At 48.2% G+C, this 20,723-nt stretch overlaps 10 protein-coding genes across 10 annotated transcripts; 5 read left to right on the forward strand and 5 right to left on the reverse strand.

Annotated features, from left to right (window-relative positions):
• Window positions 1-295: 295 nt before the first annotated feature.
• On the reverse strand, window positions 296-1,208 carry SUI3 (translation initiation factor eIF2 subunit beta; the record flags this gene model as incomplete). Its single annotated transcript, XM_076683163.1, has 2 exons — window positions 296-1,111; window positions 1,164-1,208. The coding sequence occupies 2 exons, from the start codon at window positions 1,206-1,208 to the stop codon at window positions 296-298; spliced, it is 861 nt and encodes a 286-aa protein (XP_076542771.1).
• Window positions 1,209-1,992: 784 nt separating this feature from the next.
• TRVA0_006S03972 (uncharacterized protein) lies at window positions 1,993-3,306 on the forward strand (the record flags this gene model as incomplete). Its single annotated transcript, XM_076683164.1, has 1 exon — window positions 1,993-3,306. One exon carries the CDS (start codon window positions 1,993-1,995, stop codon window positions 3,304-3,306), a length of 1,314 nt encoding a protein of 437 aa, XP_076542772.1.
• Window positions 3,307-4,815: 1,509 nt separating this feature from the next.
• MRX21 (Mrx21p) lies at window positions 4,816-5,844 on the forward strand (the record flags this gene model as incomplete). Its single annotated transcript, XM_076683165.1, has 1 exon — window positions 4,816-5,844. The coding sequence occupies one exon, from the start codon at window positions 4,816-4,818 to the stop codon at window positions 5,842-5,844; it is 1,029 nt and encodes a 342-aa protein (XP_076542773.1).
• A 311-nt stretch (window positions 5,845-6,155) lies between these two features.
• Window positions 6,156-7,052, reverse strand: TRVA0_006S04016 (uncharacterized protein; the record flags this gene model as incomplete). The annotated part of the gene is made up of 1 exon (XM_076683166.1): window positions 6,156-7,052. One exon carries the CDS (start codon window positions 7,050-7,052, stop codon window positions 6,156-6,158), a length of 897 nt encoding a protein of 298 aa, XP_076542774.1.
• A 924-nt stretch (window positions 7,053-7,976) lies between these two features.
• MRA1 (Mra1p) lies at window positions 7,977-8,230 on the forward strand (the record flags this gene model as incomplete). The annotated part of the gene is made up of 2 exons (XM_076683167.1): window positions 7,977-8,009; window positions 8,078-8,230. The coding sequence occupies 2 exons, from the start codon at window positions 7,977-7,979 to the stop codon at window positions 8,228-8,230; spliced, it is 186 nt and encodes a 61-aa protein (XP_076542775.1).
• Window positions 8,231-8,295: 65 nt separating this feature from the next.
• TRVA0_006S04060 (uncharacterized protein) lies at window positions 8,296-8,668 on the reverse strand (the record flags this gene model as incomplete). The annotated part of the gene is made up of 2 exons (XM_076683168.1): window positions 8,296-8,321; window positions 8,485-8,668. 2 exons carry the CDS (start codon window positions 8,666-8,668, stop codon window positions 8,296-8,298), a joined length of 210 nt encoding a protein of 69 aa, XP_076542776.1.
• Window positions 8,669-9,943: 1,275 nt separating this feature from the next.
• On the forward strand, window positions 9,944-10,261 carry TRX2 (thioredoxin-2; the record flags this gene model as incomplete). Its single annotated transcript, XM_076683169.1, has 1 exon — window positions 9,944-10,261. The coding sequence occupies one exon, from the start codon at window positions 9,944-9,946 to the stop codon at window positions 10,259-10,261; it is 318 nt and encodes a 105-aa protein (XP_076542777.1).
• Window positions 10,262-12,020: 1,759 nt separating this feature from the next.
• On the forward strand, window positions 12,021-13,283 carry TRVA0_006S04104 (C2H2-type zinc finger protein; the record flags this gene model as incomplete). The annotated part of the gene is made up of 1 exon (XM_076683170.1): window positions 12,021-13,283. One exon carries the CDS (start codon window positions 12,021-12,023, stop codon window positions 13,281-13,283), a length of 1,263 nt encoding a protein of 420 aa, XP_076542778.1.
• Window positions 13,284-13,352: 69 nt separating this feature from the next.
• On the reverse strand, window positions 13,353-15,074 carry TRVA0_006S04126 (uncharacterized protein; the record flags this gene model as incomplete). Its single annotated transcript, XM_076683171.1, has 1 exon — window positions 13,353-15,074. The coding sequence occupies one exon, from the start codon at window positions 15,072-15,074 to the stop codon at window positions 13,353-13,355; it is 1,722 nt and encodes a 573-aa protein (XP_076542779.1).
• Window positions 15,075-15,789: 715 nt separating this feature from the next.
• Window positions 15,790-16,231, reverse strand: TRVA0_006S04148 (uncharacterized protein; the record flags this gene model as incomplete). Its single annotated transcript, XM_076683172.1, has 2 exons — window positions 15,790-16,155; window positions 16,211-16,231. 2 exons carry the CDS (start codon window positions 16,229-16,231, stop codon window positions 15,790-15,792), a joined length of 387 nt encoding a protein of 128 aa, XP_076542780.1.
• Between the last annotated feature and the right edge of the window lie 4,492 nt (window positions 16,232-20,723).

Genomic DNA, 20,723 nt, shown 5'->3' on the forward strand with positions numbered 1-20,723 from the left:
AATCAATCCAATGGAACTGCTGATTCAACCGTACTTGAAAACGATAAATATATTATCACATGTATATATCTAGCAATTTCGCAGCTAACTCTAAAATATAAGAATCTGGATATTGTGTTGGTTATACCGGTACCCAAATTGGCTCGTAGCACGTCGAAATCAACAGATACAGTCTACATTGCTAAGGCCAGGGAATCAACGCAGGATAAACACAATTAATGTGTGATAAAATGTCATTAGCATGCCAGAATCAATATAAAAAATATATGAAAAACTTCTGCAGGATTCGCTTTTTTTAAGCAACCTTCTTCTTGAGATCTCGTCGTCGCATAATGGCCTGGTAACCAGTCTTGATGGACGACACAGATCTTCGAGAACCGCAAGAGTTGCATTGCAGGAAGTACAGTCGGTTCTCCTTCAACATAGTAGTGTTGACCGACTTGCACGTCTTGCACGTGACGTACTCCATAATATAACGCCTCAGCACAGTCTCAATCTGCTTCTGCTGGAATCGACCCTTGATAATCAGTCGGTTGGAACCATCAATCGAACCAGAGGTACCCAGCTCAGCAAACAGGAACTGGATAACATGCTCAGTAGGTCGGTGCATTCGGTCCGAGATCTCTTTAACGTTGGCAAACATCGACTTCTTGTTACCTTCTCGCATGACCGATGGCGGTGGAATCTTATACTTGGTGCCAGCCCGGTCGCCAGCCAGATCAGGGTTGTTCTCACGCAGAACCTGGAAGAACCGCGACAGCAGCTCTGGATAGCTAAGGTCTGGTTCGCCCTCATCGTTGACGCTAGAGTACTTCGTAGTCTTCTCCTCCGCTGGAGCAGCCGCCACAGCGCCCTCCTCGACACCAGCCTCCTCCAGCTCCTTTTCGAATGCACTGGTGGCGGCCGCCTTGCTCTTCTTCTTCTTCTTTTTGAACTCAAACTCGCCTCCGTTCGTCGCCTCCTCGCCAGTCTCCTCTTCTTCGCCCTCCTTCTTGCTCTTGCTCTTCTTCTTCTTCTTCTTGCCGAACTCGGCCATCATGTCCGTAACCTCCTCAACCTCGTCCTCAACCTTCTTGGACTTCTTCTTCTTCTTCTTCAGATCGAACTCGTTCTTTTCCCTTGGTTAGCGACATTTGCCTTCTCATCGGTATCAATGAACTCACCTCGTCAACAGCGTCGACGACCTGCTGCTTCTCCTCTTCCGACATTTTTGATATTTTTATTAATTCTATCTCGCGATGCGTCGCTCTTCGCTGGAAAAATCTGTCGTTTTTGCTAAAAGTTTTGCCGCACACGGTGATTTTGAAAGTTCCAGCGGCTTCGCGGGCGCAGGGGCACGATTGGGAGTTTAGTCATCGCACGCCGCACCCGCCGCATGCGGCGCCCCGCTGGCCCCGCCAGCCGCTAGTCCATCATGCTTCCTACCTACACTGATATAATTTTGATTAAAGGCCGTTGTCTAGGTTAAAGGATGGCTAATCGAAGAACATGAGGTTTCTAGTGTAATGTAACTTCCGTAGAGACATCCCAGCATGGTGTTATTGAGGGACGGCCACTCAAACTTTCCCGCAGCGATAACAATCATATAATATTCGAGGGCCAGCCCTCGAGCTCCCGTAGCTCCGCTTCGCGGAGAGATTGCTGCTATCCTCCGCGCAGTGGAGCCCCAGGGGGGTTTGGGGGGACTGGTCCCCCCAATTACACTACGTTGACAGGGTATTGGCTCCAGATTAATCACAACAGTGAATACGGCAGATGCTAAACGTGTAATTACGTATTACCGTTGTGGGGCCGCTGGACTAAATACGACGTTGCGGCGCTGGTAAAGGTTGTACCTACCTTCCCCCACACTTTCCGGAATGAAGGTACAACTTACGGTCCGCTCCTCCGCTCAGGCATAGGTAGATGGACGAATATATAATGAGCATTAATCCACCAGGGGTACATACATCAAATCCAAAATAATCCAATTGGCATAGATAGTATTAAAAAATGGCTCCATCTACTGTTACTCCAAAAAAAGAGGCTATCCATACCCCAGCTAAGGCCATCGAAACTAAGCAGAAGATCCAGGTCTCCCCAAAAATCTCCAGCCTGTTAAAGGAGGTTGAAGAAGGCCTCTTCGGCGAGAGCGCCGTAGCTAAAATCTGGGGCGTGGCTGCTGCCGAGCTCGACAAGCCACATCCGCCAACCAAGGCTCCCCAGGTCTCCTACGGGCGATACAAGTTCAACAAAGTAGAGGACTGGACCGCTGGCTTCTTCCCCGGCTCCATCTACACTCTGATTGAGCGAAACGCCAACCACCCTGAGCGGTTCCCATCCCAAAAGGTTGATCCTTTGAAGCTGGATTTTGCCGGCCGGTGGTGGTCGCACTATCTTATTCCTCAGGTGCACCGTACCGACACCCACGACCTTGCGTTCCTCATTGACCCAGCTCTGCGACGGGAGTATGAGGTTAAAGGCACCAAGGCTGCCCGAGACCTCGTCATTACTGCTGCCTATTCCTTGGCGTCACGATACGACCCAAAGGTTGGCATGATCAAGTCGTGGAACGAATGTATTACTAACCGATTCTCTCTTGGCGACCACAATGGCGACTACCTTGTCATCATCGACAACATGATGAACCTGGACATGCTGTACTGGGCTGCCAAGGAGACTGGCGACCTGACTCTGTCCACCATTGCTACTAACCACGCCAGGAGGACCATCACTGACTTCTTCCGACACCCGGAGTGGTCGACTTACCACCTGGTTGTTTATGATGCGGAGACTGGCGAAGTGCGACACAAGTACACTCGACAGGGCTATGCTGACGAGAGCACCTGGAGCCGTGGCCAGGCATGGTCCATCAATGGTTTCGCACAGACATACAAGTGGACCGGCGATGTGCAGTTCCTCGAGGCATCCAAGAAGTCGGCCGAGGAGTTCATGAAGCGACTGAGCCCAGACTATGCACCAGCATGGGACTTTGATGCGCCGGACGCCGCCACTGTCAAGGACATTTCTGCTGGTACAATTGCTGCTGACGGTATGATCAAGCTGTTCCAGATTACCAACGAGGAGAAGTACCTTAGGGACGCTTTGCTGATTGTTCGAGGGTGTCTCAAGGGCCACTCTGGCAGCACTGCGACTCTTGGTGCCGATGGTTCTGTTGAGTTTGGCGAGGACGACACTATTTTGCGCGACTCGACTCGAAACTGGAACGGCGATGCCATTGACCGGGACTGCAACCACGGTCTTTGCTACGCCGACTACTATTTGCTAGAGCTGGGCAACATGTTGCTTGACTTAGGCTTGTACTAGCGACTTTTGACCAATTTAGGGCTATTTTAGATGCAGCTATGAATGATAAATGGATTACAGAATGATGTTCAAAATCTATTAATGAGTTACTGGGAATACGGTACTATCATGTTGGATATATCGCGGTCAGAGGATATTAATGAGGTCATAACAAGCTGATTAGAGTCTGTTGCCTACCAATCGTCCAGTCATGACATGATGTACAACATTATTCTTGTTATGTTGCACCAATATTTCAGTTTTACTGTACACTGTACCGTAGTAATACTCGGTAGGTGTGTCAATGCTACCACGGATAATATCTACGCACCTTAAAATGGAAGCTAACCTACAAGCTTAGGGTACTGTACTACTCTGATAATAACGGAACTTGGCATATAACTCAGTGTCAAATACGAGTAACATAATAATACCGGTAATAGTAGATACCGGTAATCTCTTACCGGTCAAGATCAATAGGAGTGACTAGTATTAGAGTACTTAAGCTACCGCCTACACTGATTAATACCGTATTTCACCGAGATAATATTTCGCTATAAACTCAAAACCTATTTCACTGATAAAAGTTGGACTTCCTGTCATTCCAGTTTAACGTAACTCAAATGATTGTCTGTATACTGTATTTCATACTCAACGCAAAGATTCACAGCCCTACAGTACTATGTACTGGTAATCCTCTAACCATGACACATTCATTTAAAGAGCATCCTGCATCTGAGTGAATCAAATACAACAGTCTATTGCTAGTTTAACTGTACGTGTGGTGGTGTGAGGCGTATGAGCATATCACGAGTGTTAGATAACCAATATCACCTGGTGTATATGACCAGCCACAATCGAAACTCCACCTCGTCTTCATGTCCCATGTGCTACTGTAGCTTCAACTGATCCTATCAAGCCCACCGGCATCCCTTCCGAGACGTTATCTGCGAAACAGCAGGTAACTATCAATAGCTTTTTTTTTTCAATTATGGCATGGCGCAGCGTCGATAGCCGTGTAATTTGCCCGATGGTGCGGCTATCGACCCCCGCCCCAGGGACTTAGCGGGACTTAGTTGCCTAACTTGACCCTGTCTGAGACGCCCCGGCTAACCCAACCCGGTAATGCACTTAAACAGCTCTCCCCGGATCTGAAAATTTAGTCACCGAGGAAAACTTAAAAGGCTTTCGATTCGTTTCTACAGGGCAAAAAAGGGACCAAAAAGGTCGCTTGAATAGACGATTTAGAGGCAATATTCTGCTTATTACAAGGCACGCCAATTTATAAAGGCCTATTAAGCGCGCGTGGAGTAGCAGCTGACGCTCATTCAGAACTTTTCTCAGAGAAGGAAATAATCTCCGGTACCGTGCAGACAAATCGCGCCTAAATAAACTCTTCAACGGCACGATAATTTCCCGGTGTAGCTGACTTTCGAGGGCCGGTAAAAAAAAAAGTACAGTAGCGTACTACAACTGGTGTGGTCTGTGCGTCCTTTTCATACACTCCTTCCCTTTCGACATCAGTTATAGATGACCACGGTCAAATATGAGAAGTCAGAGGTAGCGGCGTCGTTGGAGCAACCGGCACACGCTACGGCGGGGGGTCCCACTGTATCGCTATCTCCCTACTACGCGCGTCTGGCTGGGCTGAGGGAGTTCGCAGCAAACGCTATTGTGTCCTCCTTCATCGCCGGAGGAGTCGCCGGCGCAGTCTCACGAACTGTCGTCTCCCCTCTAGAACGGGCCAAGATCATTTTCCAGGTACAGGGAGCAGGCCAGGCATCCTACCAGGGCATCGGCCCGACGCTGGTCAAGATGTGGAAAGACGAGGGCTGGCGAGGGTACATGCGCGGCAACGGTACCAACTGCATCCGGATCGTGCCCTACTCGGCTGTCCAGTTCTCGTCGTACACCATCTTCAAGAGGTTCATCCTGTCAGGGGACCCCAGCCGCGCGGAGCTTGACACGGTGGAGCGGCTTTCGGCGGGGGCCCTCGCCGGCATCACTAGCGTCTTCGCGACATATCCGCTCGACATTGTGCGGACGCGACTTTCTATTCTGACCGCCGACATTGGCAAGCACCACGCGCGCCTAAACCAGGTGCCCGGCATGTGGACGGTCATGAAACAGATCTACCGCAACGAGGGCGGCATGCGGGCTCTCTACCGCGGGTTCATCCCGACGACAATGGGCGTCGCGCCGTACGTGGGGCTCAACTTCTGTGTCTACGAGTCGATGCGGCGCTGGGTCACGCCGGCCGACGCCAAGGAGCCAGGGCCCTTGGGTAAGCTGTTCAGCGGCGCTGCGTCTGGCGCAATTGCCCAGACGCTGACATATCCGTTTGACGTGCTGCGGAGACGGTTCCAGGTCGTCAGCATGGGCAAGGGTGAGCTTGGGTTTGCATATAACTCCGTTCTCGGGGCGTTCAGAACGATTATCCGTTCGGAGGGCGTGTTTGGCATGTACAAGGGTCTCACAGCGAACTTACTCAAGGTCGCTCCCTCAATGGCCGCCTCGTGGCTCTCGTATGAGTATACCCGCGAGCTGTTAGTTCGATAAACCGCACCAAAAACAATGTCCGCGAGTTGCTTTCTCACGACTTGACATTCCGACACCAAAAAAATGCATCATCATCATCTCTGTTTTTTTGTTATAGACGCCGTTTAATCTAGAATTGATTTAATGTACCTGGGGTTCCATCCCTGGCAGACTAATTGTACCTGGAGCCCCATCCCTGGTAGATTGATTAATGTACTTGGAGTTCCACCCCCCGGCACATTGATTGTACCTGGAGCTCCATCCCTGGCAGATTGATTAATGTACTTGGAGCTCCATCCCTGGCAGATTTAATGTACCTGGGGTAGGGAGTATTAAGAGACCGGCATGAGGGTCCCATATTCAGAAGACGGGGTCAGCGTAGCCGTGGAACTCGACGCCGAAGGCTGAGGCGACTCATGGAGATTCTTATAAAAGTACTGGAGGTACCGGAAGAGCATCAGGTCTCGAGCCCGTGGCAGATGAAGCTCAGAAAACATGCGCGTAATGAATGTCGACTCCCAGTTCTTAGGCCCGTGCTCCAGAGACTTGCGGTAATGCGGAGCAATTGAATTATCGCTCTTGATGGGGTCAATGTAGCGCATACCGAGCATAAGCTCCATGACAGTGTCGTCTATCCCCATGAAATCAACGACAATGCGCTTCCTCAGGTAGCTCCACACACCATTGTTACTATTGTGCTTCGACAGAGAAGACAGAGCCACCATCGAGCTCGAAGTGCTTCGCGGTTCGATCCCCCACGACGCTACGACCGAGTCCGGCGTTGCCGGGGTGCTAGCCATGCGCGCCCTCCTGCGGGCGTAACGCATCTCAAGCCGCTGTAGCTCCTGTAGTACAAGCTGCGACTGGTCAAGACGCCATGCGTTAACGCGAGAGTGCATGTCAAACGACCCCGATCCGTTATGGGTCGGCAGCGCAAGCGGTGTCGCCAATCCCGACAGGCCCTCGTCGTCGCTCTCTGCCGCCGAGCTCTCGCTTTGCGTTGAAGGAAGCGACGTGATGTCGCTGACACGCGGGCTGAACACGATCCATTCCTGTTCTTGCGCAGTGGCCGCTCGCACCAGGTCGGACGACGACTGTCGCGAGCTACTGGGGTAGAGCGAATCGCGAGACTCGTTTGGAATGAGCCCCAGCGACGTGGTTTCTGACGTTTCCGTTGTCGTCGCTGGGCGCACGGGCCTCAGCAACGGGTGTTGCTGACTGAATGCCATGGTTATAAGCCTTTACAATCGGCCCTTTTTCAGTCGTTTACAATCGGTCCTTCACAATCGGTCCGCACCACAAAGAGATAACGGAGCAGTCGGCCTACGTTGCAGCAACTTATGCAGACCCACTAAAGATAACAGATACTAATTCAGGCACAGCTGTAATGCCCTTTCTAATAAAGCTGTTTAGTCCAAGTCGGATAATATATTGGAGGTGGGCACAAGTACAAGACCCCCCATTCCCCTGTGCGAATCGCAACGAAAGTTGGGGTACGTTCACGTGATACAAATGACGACATTCAAACCGGGTGGTCAAATGTCCATACCCCTGACCCTCAATCTCGCTCTTTCAGAAACTGCGTGTATTTCGCGACGTAGTCTACAACGGTTTATCCCGTCAAGTTTATCCATACCTTTCTTTCTTTAACAATAATGGTGCGGCTCATGAGGCTCATGCGGCTCGACTGCGCACGCGAGAGAGCCGGCGCTACCGAGCGTAAATGGGGGGACCAGTCCCCCCAAACCCCCCTGGGGCTCCGCTGCGCGGAGGGATGGCTGGTATGATGGGGGGTTTGGGGGCAGAGCCCCCAACTACGGGAGCTCGAGGGCTGGCCCTCGAATGCACTTTTTTACAAGCATGGGGGGACCAGTCCCCCAATCCCCCCTGAGGCTCCGCTGCGCGGAGGATAGTTGAGAGTTCAGTTATGCTCTACATATCAAAGAAAGAAGATAAGTGAAAAAATCTGGTGATGATTGCATGTTGGAATATGAATGGTGTTTCCCCATATGTCTATAGCGGAAGCAGCCAATCACAGCAACGGTCTTTCCTCCCAACCGATTCGACGCCCGCCAGAGCGACACCGTCAAATCAAACATTTTTCGTTCACACCCGTTGACCCTTTGAGTACTAACACTTCATTAACATAAAAGATGCGAGCTTCCTCGATCCTTTTGAACGCTGCCGTAAGTATATATTATTGCTGTTTTTTCCACCAGAGAAGCGATGTGCTAATCCACGCATTTTGGTGTAGAAGAAGAATTCCTTCAAGAAGAAGATTCCAGTTGAAGTCTGGCCGCTCTTCGGCGCTATGGGCTTTGTGCTCTTCTTTGCGACCTACAGCATGGGCAAGAAGTTCACCACTGGCGAGCTCCGAACCGGTCGACAGGGCCCACGAGAACATTAAATCATCCGGTCATTGGTTCTTTTTTGCACTGTTAATACATAAAATATGTGATATATTTGGCTTGGTTACTCTGGTCTAACTTGATCCCACACTACATTAATGCCCAAGTTGTGGCTCGTGGAGACTGGCGGGAGCTTTTGTGCTTCGGCCGCTCCGTATCGAGTAAACAAGAAGGGCTGTAGTTAGTATTCGTTTCACACAGCATCGTAAACATCCTTGGTACTTTGTACGTAGTGATCTGACAGTATACTTACCTGGTTTAGTCTCATCCAAAGTCTGGTCGGCCTGTTTGACTGCTTTCTTTACTTGGATGATGCGCCCAAATATCTTGTTGCGATGCATGTTATCTCTTGCTTCGTGGGCGTCTTCGGCGCTATCAAATTGGACGTCGCACCACCCTTGGTTCAAGTTCCCGCCCTCCTTCTTGGACGCGGGCATATCGATCTCGACTATCGGGCCAAAGGTGATAAATATGTCATATATCTGCTGCTTTGTTACTTCTAGCCCTATTCCTGTAATGTGTATTCTCGAGTCCAAGTCCATCTTTCGTCCTTTGGGTGGGTTGTGTAGTTCTGGTCCTCACGATCTTTTCACAACCGGTAACAAGCCCAGAATTTTGAAATACAAAGTTTGTTTCCCGAGATGGATGTATACGCAAAATCAGAGGACAACATAAGTAGTGCCTTCGATAGTTCAACTGTATACATTTTTGAGGGCCGTACTCTCCCTCTCTCAGCCGCATATCGTGCGGCTCGCGTCGGATCGTCGCACAATGTTCCTAGCTGTCAGCAATTGCTCTTGCATGATCATCAGCTTGAGAGTGAAACGTGCGTACTGACGACGGGGAAAATGTGGCATCTCAGAGCAATTGTTCTGAGTCAAACGCATCCAATTGTCTATCAATCATCAATCGAATGCGAACTGAAAGAGCCGTCCGCTTAGAGGAGATCGGGGGGACTACCCTAATATTCAACAAATTCAATTTAACATATATACGAAGACGTAACAATTGGCCTTGCCTATTTTCCACATACACTACAGTACCAAGCTACAGTATAGGCATTTGGCTGGCAGAAAAACCAGTCGGTCGCGACCGGCAATTCTAAGTAGATTAATTAAAGCTACTTTGAATGGGCCGCGCGCGTGGGTACGGGAACCCATTGATGATCCACTGACCTAAAATTATCATTGAAAGCGTGCCGGTGTACTGAAGTATATATCAGCACTGATGGTAGTTGCATGATGGGTACGATACTACCGGTAGCTGATTAATGGCATTTAGGCTGTTGTAGGTACCGGTATGCCGGTCCACCATTGCAATTACAAATGGCACTCAATCGCACGATTACAATAATACAATGTCATTCCGCTGAGTAATTGCCCATGTAGCCCCCAAGTAAAGCCCCATGGCCCGAGGCGCAGGTGCGGCTCGTCCAATACTAATATGAAATACATACGCCATTCCTGCCGCCCATGGCGCACTACAACGTGGCGATGTGGCTAGACCGTCCGATGAGTGGCGCGGCTAAATGGGACGTTTAGTCAGCACCCGCAGAATAACGAAGAACGTTATTTCAATATATAAAGGGCGTGCTCCCGAGGGCCGGGCCTTAAAAGGACTTTTTTATGCAAGCTTTCAAGACCACCCGGCCCCTGCTATTTAATCTTTCGCGAATCGCGCTCCCACGACCCCGATACTACTCTACGCAGAAAATGGCTATCCAGGAGATCACTTCCCTTGCTCAGTTCAACGAGGTCGTCAAGTCCTCCAAGCTCGTTGTCGTGGACTTCTACGCGACCTGGTGCGGCCCGTGCAAGACCATCTCGCCATTCCTCGAGAAGTTCTCCGAGAAGTTTGCCGATAAGTCGGAATTCTACAAGGTCGATGTCGACAGCGTCCCAGACCTTGCTCAGGAGCAGGGCATCTCTGCCATGCCAACCATTCTTTTCTTCAAGAACGGCGAGAAGATTGAGACCGTTGTCGGCGCCAACATCCAGGCCATCACCCGAAACATTGAGTCCAACCTCTAATCGACACTTGCGTAGCATGACGATTTTATAAAGTAAATGATGAATTGAGTTATTTCTGTTAGCGAATTGGCCATATACAGTACTAACAGCAGTACTACCGGTTAGTTCGGGTACTTATAGTGCCGCAGTAGTTGATATGGGCCCCATTGCGTGTGTTATAGAAGAGGTACTCTCATGCGTAATAGCCCGAACGATGGAGGTGAACTCTAACTTTGCTTCGGAGAATGAATTTGACCACCTACCCCACGAAGCTATTTCTGTTGACAGGACATCATCAGGTACCCCTAAATTGACACAATTCTTGCTTTCCGTAATTCCGCTCGCATTTGTCTTTAATAACCCAGGCCCCAGCCCGCTTACAGCCTGTTTGACATGAATGCCCGTGGATTGGTCGAGCTGATGTTTTGGGAACTGTACTAGGAAATACTACTTAAGTGGTCTAAGTTATCCCATAAACGAGAGAAAGAGGTGTAAAAGATTTGTCCTTGACCCATGCTATATACATGAATTGCGACACTACCTGTGCTGTACTGGGTTTCCTGTGTTCAGGTAAGAGATCCTTATAAAATATTATTGGAGGAACGCCTCCGCCTGCCGGAATATATCTAATATAGCGGCTAGATATATACACAGCGGATGAAAGGAACCCAATGGTAGTACTGTTGGCAGAGACAATTGTGGATAGATGACGGAAGTGCCGTTCGTACCAGCGTCGTAACAATCTTTCAGACAATCGTCCATTCCCCCATTCCGGAAGGGCTGGGTGGTGGTCAAAATACCGGTAATCGACTGGCTAGGTGACATATGGGATCCACCACAAATACAGTATAGTATTACGCCTCCCTTGCACCGCCCGCCTACCTTGTGCTCTAATTTCGGTCAAAAAATTGAAATGAGCCGTGCATAGCTGTTTTCAGAGACTGCCGCATTATTCTCTCAATAGTGTATGTGTGTGCTGGTTGTACAGAAGTATCCATTTATCTGACTCAATGCCGTGTGAACCCATTCTAGTTATTCATTCAGATCCAACACTGCACGCTAGTGGCCTCTCCTTTACCCGTCCTCTCCCTCTCCAGGATTTAAAGTTCATTACCTACATCTCACACAGCTGTCTTGAACTTGTCAAGCCTGTACACGGTGTCTTAGTGACATTATATGTAATCAACCCATTGGTATCAATGCGGAATACCGAACTTTCTAGGTAGCAGAGGAATTGAACGAGCTTCACATTTTTGCAAGAAAACAATGATTCTACCTTGTCTATACTACGGCACTATGTCGGACACTCTTCCCTCAAGTATATTTAGAATATACTCGTCAATTTGAGTGTAGACTATTGCTGGGGCCATTAAGATTACAACTCGATAGGCATCATGGAAAAGTCATCTTTTATCCTTTCTTTTTTTGGAAGAAATATAATTATTTTGCTTTTTACTCTTAGTTTTTTTTTCTGTAATACAATATATTCAAAAATTCTTAGGCCGTAAAAGCCTCTGCCCATGGATAAATAGTATAGCTACTGAGATCCTGTCTCTATCACTTCGTTGTCTTGCCTTTCCCTCTCCCCCTCTTTTTTTTTCTTCCTCGGTGCCATTAAGTCTCATCATGTCTGACAGTTGGCCGTTCGAAGGATAAAAAATCTTTTAAATAACTTCCATTGTCCGTACATACCCAGTACCTTGACCTTCCCAGCCATCAATATCTCCAACTGGAAAATCACGTTACAAGAGATATCTTAAAAAGCACCTGCAATTCAATTATGTGCTTTCCTAATGATTCCTTCGATACTTTCGACTTCCATTCGAGATTTACGGCTATTGAAAGACAATTAGTCATGGTGGGTCCTCCTCCACCTGCGCCTGAATGGGACGGACAAGACGTCAATAGCCTGGAGCTAGATAATGAGCCGCTAAAATTGAGAATGGACTACCGCTATGTAGTCCAGAAAGCAGCAATAGGCTCTGCCGGAGACAATTCATCACTAAGAACAATGTGCACTTCTAAGGAGCTGCTCTCCCCTGCAAGCTCACATGAAACGACATCATCGCATTCACTGAATTCCCTACAATTTCAGCAGCCATTTTCCTCCCCTGAGTACTCACATTCACCGGAAAGGAGTAGTCAGTATTCCTTATCTTCAGATACAAACTACCTCCTCGACAAAGCCAGCCAGCCTGTCCCACTGTCTTACAACAGCTCTCCCCTCTGTCAGCTATCTATCTGCCTTCCAGAGTACGACCAACAACCACAACAAGAGCGGCCACCAATGAAGTTGCCTCAAAATCAGCAATTGCATGTGGACCAAAGCTTCACAATGCCGACTGGAACGAACTTGTACGAGCTACCGGCTTCTGATCCGTTTGCCATAATGGGTCGACAGCAGCAACAGGCATATCAGTTCCAATACCATTCTGGTGCATATAACGCGCCTACTCTTGGCTGCATTATAACCACCGGTACTAACAAAACAACATCCGCCAGCAAAGCATCTGCTCAATATCCCTCACCCGTGACCCCTTCAAACGATACAAATTTCCAGCAGATAAACCCTGAAAAACCGCCTGTGACTACAGCGATTGTTCAGCATGAGGATATCATCCCTGTACAAGCACGGGCCCCACCAAAGCAAGCCTCACCGAAGCAGGAGACCTCAATTGACCTCAGACCACGATGCCAATTGTGTAATCGTGAATATCGTCACCCTAAGCACTTGGCTCGACATCTTAAGACTCATACAGGGATACGACCGTTTTCGTGCTCAATTTGCGATGCTACGTTTGTTCGCAGCGATATAAGAAACCGGCACTATCAGCGCTGCCTTTCGAATAATTCTGGGTCTAAGTCATCAACCGCTACCCGCCATCGGCCAACAATGAAGCTAAAGGACCAGAGGAGTAAAAAAGACAATTCAAGAGAGAAGAAACCGGGAGACACTAACCAAGCATCGGTAAATGTTTCAAGTCTATATAGCTATGGCCAGCTATTCGAATTGTCCAATTCCGGCGTATCCGCATCTAAATGAATGTCGATGCATAAGTATAATTATAAAAGCGAAAAGTAAAAATGTGGCCACAAATATCTCTCTACCTAATTATGTGTCAATTCTAGTGCATAGATCGTCATAAAGAGCAACATCCTGCTGCTGTCGAAGCCATGCTAGAGTCTCTGGGCGACATTCACATTCCGTAATGCTGAGATGCTTTACACCTAGTTTGACGAGTCGGACTATCCCTGCGCCAGTCACCTTTGTCATACGTAGGTCCACGTATTTCAACTTCGGATGGCAGGATACCATTTCCTCTATTATCATATCATCTATGCTGTCGTTCGCTCGGAGGCAGAGGAACTCGAGCCGAGGGAATTTCTGCCCCACAAACCGGCCGTAATCACCTTTCCCGAATTTTTCATGTGTTGGCACCATAAACGTCAAATGCAGTGAAATAAGTTCCTGGCTTCCCTGAAACCGTGATAGAACCTTTCCCAGGTTTTGCTTGGAACTCAGTCTCAGACCAGAAAGGTTCAATGTCGTTGTAACGGGTAGTTCAAAGGTTTGCGGTATCTCATCGCGCAAGCCCGCCACTCTCAGGCTGGACACCGATTTAGCTTTCAACAAATAGGGGCTGGCCGTGAAATCTGTGAGATGCAATTGCTCAAAGTCTCTGTCGGCCGCAATGCCATTGAGCGCCGCAACTATGGCTTCTGTAATCGGAATAGTCAACAATTTTATGCCTCTCAGAGAAGAGGACTGCCGCAGCATATCAACTACCTCCTGTTCGGGAATCGACGAAGAGCTCGCTGCGGTCAGCGCTAGAAAAGTCAACTTCCTTGGGCCAGACAAAGGGCCTAACAGCCTGATCTTGCGTATCGTCTCCACCAGATTACTCCGCATAGTCGGTGTTTCAGTCCAGTGCAACTGTTCAAGGCTCAGTATCTTATGGAGCATGTAGTACGCGTACGCTACCGGCAGAGCCGTCTGAACTTTGAGTATCTTTAGTCCTTTGAACATCTCTCCATGGTTGAGGCGCTCGAGAGCAGTCGGAGAGAGTCGACCAAACTCTACTTCATCAATGCGATGGGAACAATTTCGCGATAGCTTTGTAAACAGCTCAGCCTCATCCTTGGTGTTCATAAACCCCAGCTTCAACCGCCGGATCCGAACATGTTGATTACGGCCAATCGCGTAGTTGATGTATCGCAGCACTGTTTTCGCCCCTGGCCGTTTCTTTGCCTTTGAAAAATCCATAGTTTCAGAGGCCCATAGCCATGCATCGTGGGTAATAAAGTCTCTCCACAGCTTAGAAACACTCATACACTTTACAATCTCACTCAGAGGCAATTGTTTCAGTATTAAGTGCAGAATTTCGTACGGAAAAGCCGCGAAAGGGTCCCTTTTAGTTTTGGCTGTCCTCCTGTCCTCATTTGTAATCACTTGGGTGCTCAGTACTCTTGCTTTGGATGACAATATCTGGTAGTTGGCATCATTTGAAGCCAGCTTCTGGGATGCCCTTTTATACACTCGGTACGCCATAAGGAGGTCTCCTTTCTGCTCTAAGAGTGCTCCTATCCGCAAGTATCCCCGAGAATCTTCCGAGGCAATCTGGATCATCTTCTTGGACTGGGCGATAGCTTGATCCATTTTTCCCAGGCGTGTCAAGCAGGCTACCTTTTGGTCTAGCAGCGATACATCTACGCCGGGATCTAGAGACCGTGAGCCTTTCTGGCCCTGATCAATAGCTTTATCTATAAGCCCAAGGCATTCTCTGTACCTTCCTGCCCTGAAGTACTCCAACGCTCGATATTGAAGAGCTTCCATTTCATTGATAGATGCATCTGTGACGCGATGTTTAAAACGCACCACGCGTAAATTGATTTTCTAACGCCGCACCTCCGAAGCATCTACTGTATTTTGAGAACATATCTATATATTGCCATAAACAGAATGAAATATTGATGAACGAGCAGTAGCTTGAAGGCAATATGGAGAGTCCATTAACACCTAAAACAATTGATTGGCTACCGGTACATACGCACGAGTACGTACGAATACACGATTAAAGTATAGTGAAATAAGTCTATTTCACCCAAATTGCTATGACGCGCGCGCGCATCAGTACGTACGTACCGCTATACCGGTATGAACTATCAATACTGGTAGTACATTAAATGAACGGGGATAATGCCGCGTTGAACGATATGGATCAGAGGTCCGTTGAAAGTTGAAGACTGTTGACATAACAGTTGGGCGGAGAAGACCCAGCCACACTGTGTCTCTCTTCAAGCGAAGAATGTTCCGTATTAACACCGGCTTCACACGCATGGCATTCGGCATCAATTTACCATCCAAGAGAATAAATATAACTGCAGTCCCCAATTGTTAGATTTATTGTATAAATGATTACATTTTATGTATTGTTTGGTATGCGGAGTCTCCTGGCCTCAGCCTACTAGTTAATAGGTCGTTTTTATTACCAGTTAGGTATTACCCAGGTACAAGTATAACTGTTAGGGTAAATAAAAACAATAGCTAATTAAGATTTTCGTAAAAAAAGATTATCATACGCAAGGGCGACCTGAGCAAATTGATATAGAGTGTCGGCGTTTGGATCAATGAATGGCAAGAAGAATGCGCCCATATGCGATTGGAAGGGTCTCCAGTGCGGGGGGTACGTGTAATACCCACCAATGGGCATTGTAGGGTCTGGTATTGGTCTTCCACAGTGAGAGGGTGGAAAGCCCTCTGGCGGTAGGTTGACCCGCCGGGGGACCTCTGGTTGATGAAGAACCACTCTAGGGACCGTCAGAGCCGGAGCGGACATTAACTCCTGCTTTTTAGTGGTTCCTTTCGTCGCCTTCCGCTTTGTGGGCTTGGGCTTCCTTGGGGCCTTTGCTACCTTCTACACATATCGAATTAATACTGTATAACCCAACTACGGTATATTATGCACTTACCTTAACGCGAGTAGCAGCCATTGTCAATAAAACAATTCTGATAAAAAGGTAGCGAATGAAATTTGGCAATAGGCCGATCTTTAATAGTCCAAATGATTGCTACGTTATTTTAATTTTGGGCTGCGGGACGGAATGCGATGAGATGATCCAAGAGCAAATGTTGTCTCAGCCGCACGGATGCCCCTGTTCCCCATCACCTCTAATCTTAAAAAGGCATCCCTGGTCATTGCGGACCGAAGGCTCAAAAGAGCCGAATCCTACCTAAACGTTTAGAATCTCGTAGCCTTGCGTTGAAGTGCGGTGATTGAGGGCACTATTTGCTAGCTGCGTAAAAGGTTTTGGCAAATGAGCCTTAAATAGTCTACTGACGTATCCCATGTCGTGACGTGCGCAGCCTATCAATTGGGGGCTCCAAAGGTATGAAGCCGAACAGATCTACATCCACTATATATATAGTGGAGCTCAGTGCACTGTACTGCTCTTTTATTCTGCACACTCGTTTCTGCATCGACCCTTACTGCTTGCATGGCGCCCTATCGCCCACTTTATGCGAAACCGGGTATATCCATTTATAGTCATAGATAGCAGGATATATCGACACGTGAGTGCCGAGAGCCAAGTATCTACAAGCCTCGACTAGTTTTGTCTCTCGCCTGCCTAGCCGATATTGTTCTATAAACGTTAAAAAAAAAGATATATTCGAGCAACACTTAACAGGCTTCGGAAGAAGTAGATTACTTTGATACGCCCACATTCTCTTTGGACTTGTCGGGAACAGACCACATATGCTCTTCCATGTGTCATGTGTCTTTTTTGGTTTGTGGCCTCTTTCCACTTAAGCCAAATTCTTCGGAAGGTGAAAAGACTTCTAATATATTTGTTTCTTTCTATAGTAAATCTTACTTCGGATGTTCAAGCTTCCAGATCAATCTGTGCTGATATGAAAGCTAATTTGTATAGAATATCTGCGGTTCACCCAACACTCACTTCACAACAAAGTGGAGGAATAACAAACATACAACTATTCTGTAATGCAACAGAGAGGACAGGTAGTGATACCATATGTCGCTTAGAGCACGTTTTCAGCATTCGCAGTCCACTATAGCAGGCGATACTGGCTTCATTTTAGCCATCCATCCACTCTTCAACCACTCTCACTTCCCAATCTCATCCTTCGCTAGTATCCGATCATATTAAGCAATTAAGGCCACGCTCTGTTTCGAATTTTGGTGTGATCAGGCGACCGTCCTTTCGGGGCATACTCACTGGTACATATCATCTAAAATACTTACTCATTACCTCTTTGAAATTGCGCGCGGCATGACAGATATTGAAGTCGCGTTTAACGCAATACTTTCCCTGTTCCTCCTGATATCTGCCGCCTTGGTACAGAAAACTAATAACTCGAGCTCACTGGGAATGGGATGCTGGAACTGTGCTAAGAAACTACAATTTTGGATGTGGCAATAGTGTATTAACGACCAACTGCCGGTGTACGAGTGACAGCTTCGTGGGCACCGTATTAGCCTCAGCAAGCATGTTCAGAAAGAAAAGGAATTGACACAGGGACTTGGGTTCGTCTGCCAGTATTGCCGGTATTACGGCAATGTGGCTTACTTCAAAGAGTAATGAGACTTATCAAGAAGCGCCCAAGATTTTACTCAAGCAGGTGCAGCCTATTCATTGTACATCCTAAACACGCCGACTGAACTGGCCAGAGACGAGCTCGAGGTCAAATTCGAGGTCGCGCAGACAACAAAGAACCAGTACGACCTCAGCGCTTGGCTTGGAATGGCACTACTCGAGTACTGGGGATGGAAGGGGGAATAATCTTTTGCAGCATCGTGCAGTACATTCGGCATTCCACGCCAAAATTCCTCTCAAGGGACAATCCCTACTGGGTCGACTCGATAAGGAGGCACGTCACTCTGCCGGCTTTGTACCGTGGTAAACCCGGGACATCACTTAATTTTTCCATGTCCTTTTCCTTATTCTTGGGTATATCATCCTCAACGCAATTGTATGGCTGCTGTTTTACCAAGTCGACTCTGAAAAACGAGCCTTTTGGCCCACAGAAACAGCAATTGCTGAAATATGTTGGCAGCCGCGCGGGGATCATTGGCTTCACCAGCTCCCGCTCGACACACTCTCTTTGCGAGCCGAAACAACCCATTCATTGACACCACGGGTGAGCGCACTCCAGCTTCCAGATGTATCATCACGGTTCGCGCGAATCATGATGCTCCACGCTGTGATCCATGCCGTGTGCTTGACCTGGCTCGCGGCATTGACCACTCTATTGTATTTAGGTGAAAGTTCATGATTAACTGGCGGTTCGGCTCGTTTTCGGCATTTTGATCCTCCTGTTCTCGCTCAAGCTCCTGCGGCAAGCTGCCTACGAGATGCTTGCAGCCTTGCATAAAGCTCCTATTCATCGCATTCATGGGGGGCTCTGCTGGCACTGCATTGACTTGACTGAATGCCATGGATCAATGCTTCGCTTGACATTTACAGCTTTCCCCGCGCTGTGCGGATAGCAAAGATGGTTTGATCTGGGATCCGCAGCACGGAGGTGTTCAAGGTGCACGGACACGGATCCATCAAAATTGAAGTCTCCTACTCGGGCCAGTGGAAGGCTCGACCCAGCAGCTTTGTCTATCTGTGGGTATTGAGTAAACACCTGTGCTGGCAGAGTTATCCGCCCTCGAACTTCAGAGGGGTCGGTGCCGGAGATCGACCATCCACCTCGCCATAGGTTCAAAAATGGTCTCACAAGAAGCTCAGGGAAAAAGCGCTGACCAAAGACGTCAGCGCAACCCTCGCGGCGCTCATTGACGGACCGCATGGACACGTTAACCCGCTCGTCAACTACGACAATGTGGTTCTCATAGCGCACGGTATTCGTACCACTGCGTCATTTTCCTACGCCAGCTGGCTCGTCGAGAATGCTCTCCCGGACCGGCGTATTCTCTTGTTATAGACCATGCCGGGAAACAGCAGCACGGACTAGTTTGGCAAGGAGTTCCTCCACCTCGCGTAGCAACCGTGCTTCCGTGCTTCGTATCGTTTTAACTAATTCCATGTTCCGGCAGCAGAAGTGATCTAGACAGGGAGCAGAGTCTTAGAGTGCAGGAAGCTGAGGAGGTCGTCGAGTCTAGCCCACGTCGGATTGTTGCCAAGACCCTTCTCCCTTACCTCTATGACGGCCTGATATTGGGGCACTCATCAAGAGCGGTGTGACCAAATCCGAGGGCAATCTCGCCATTGCGTCTTGTGGATCGCCCGTCATAGACAATGCACGAGAAGCAACTGTGGGCCAGATGCATGCTAGCGCTTCGCATATCAATTCCTTTGTGGAGGCCCTTTCGTGGTAGATAGAGCCTTGCGCTTAAGCCGGATAACCTATTGATACTGTGGCATTTCTTATCCCTCCAACCGAACGACAAGAACGACCAATCACGAATACGGTCACGAAGAATATGATAGCCCAAAGAATAAGTAAAATAATTTTAGAAACCAGGTCAGCTCTTTGGATTACTGAGCTGGTGGATGACAGTCTAGACACGGTAGCGGGGGGGGGGGGGGGAGACAGTGGCTGCAAAGTTCTGGGGCGACGCCAGGGGTCTTGGGGCAGACCCGCCGCAGGATCCCTCCGTCCCGGGACACACATCTACACCTAGGTTACAGCAGTGCCAGCATGATAATATACGTCCCATAACTGAATTAAACACGAAAAAAACTAATCAACTAAAAAAAATGCAAACGCAGTATTCAGTATATACCGGTTAGATATCTCTCGCACCAATACAGTGTATTATATAACTCAAAATATGCCGTATAAATTGCCCTAGATCGAAATCAGACTGTCGAATACAAGGGATCAACAGTTCCATGCAATACAGAGATCTAGATGGAATTGGATTACTCTTTCGTCCATGAGTAAAGACACACAGGCATGGCTGCATCCTGATTGGTGCAACTCCCCCACAGCTGTGGAGAGGGGGGAATCAGTCGGGAGAGACGTGATGTGTTCCATCGGCCGGGTACAGAATCTCGACACTTTGAATATCTGCTCGCTGAACGAATAGAGAGTATGTACAATCGTACCATTGCCTTCAACTGGTTCTCCAATCGATTCGAGAACGTTCGTCTGTGATATTTACTGCATACCAGCTGCGGTTTGAAGGTAAGGGCCATCTTCTATAGCTAAGACCGCATTCAACCTTTTTGCTGGTATTTGATATTCAGGTACTACTTCGCGTATATGTTTAAGCGAAGCTTTATGACTTGTATAGGAAAAACGTCTATTTCCAATTCATAGTGTTGGGCATGGAGCCGCGGAGTGTCGGCTTTGCCTGCGATGGGAAAAGAATTAAAAAAACAAAACAAAACAAAACAAAAAAAGAGCATAAAACAAAATACAGTGTATGGGAAAAAGATCCAGGTGCAATATTAATGTCTTAGGCGGAGTGCCGATCTTAATCCCACGGGTGACGGGGGGAAGCATTTTCGA

The sequence above is a fragment of the Trichomonascus vanleenenianus genome (assembly GCF_965637985.1).
Source record: "Trichomonascus vanleenenianus strain CLIB 3782 genome assembly, contig: TRVA0_006S, whole genome shotgun sequence".
Classification (NCBI taxonomy): Eukaryota; Fungi; Ascomycota; class Dipodascomycetes; order Dipodascales; family Trichomonascaceae; genus Blastobotrys; species Blastobotrys vanleenenianus.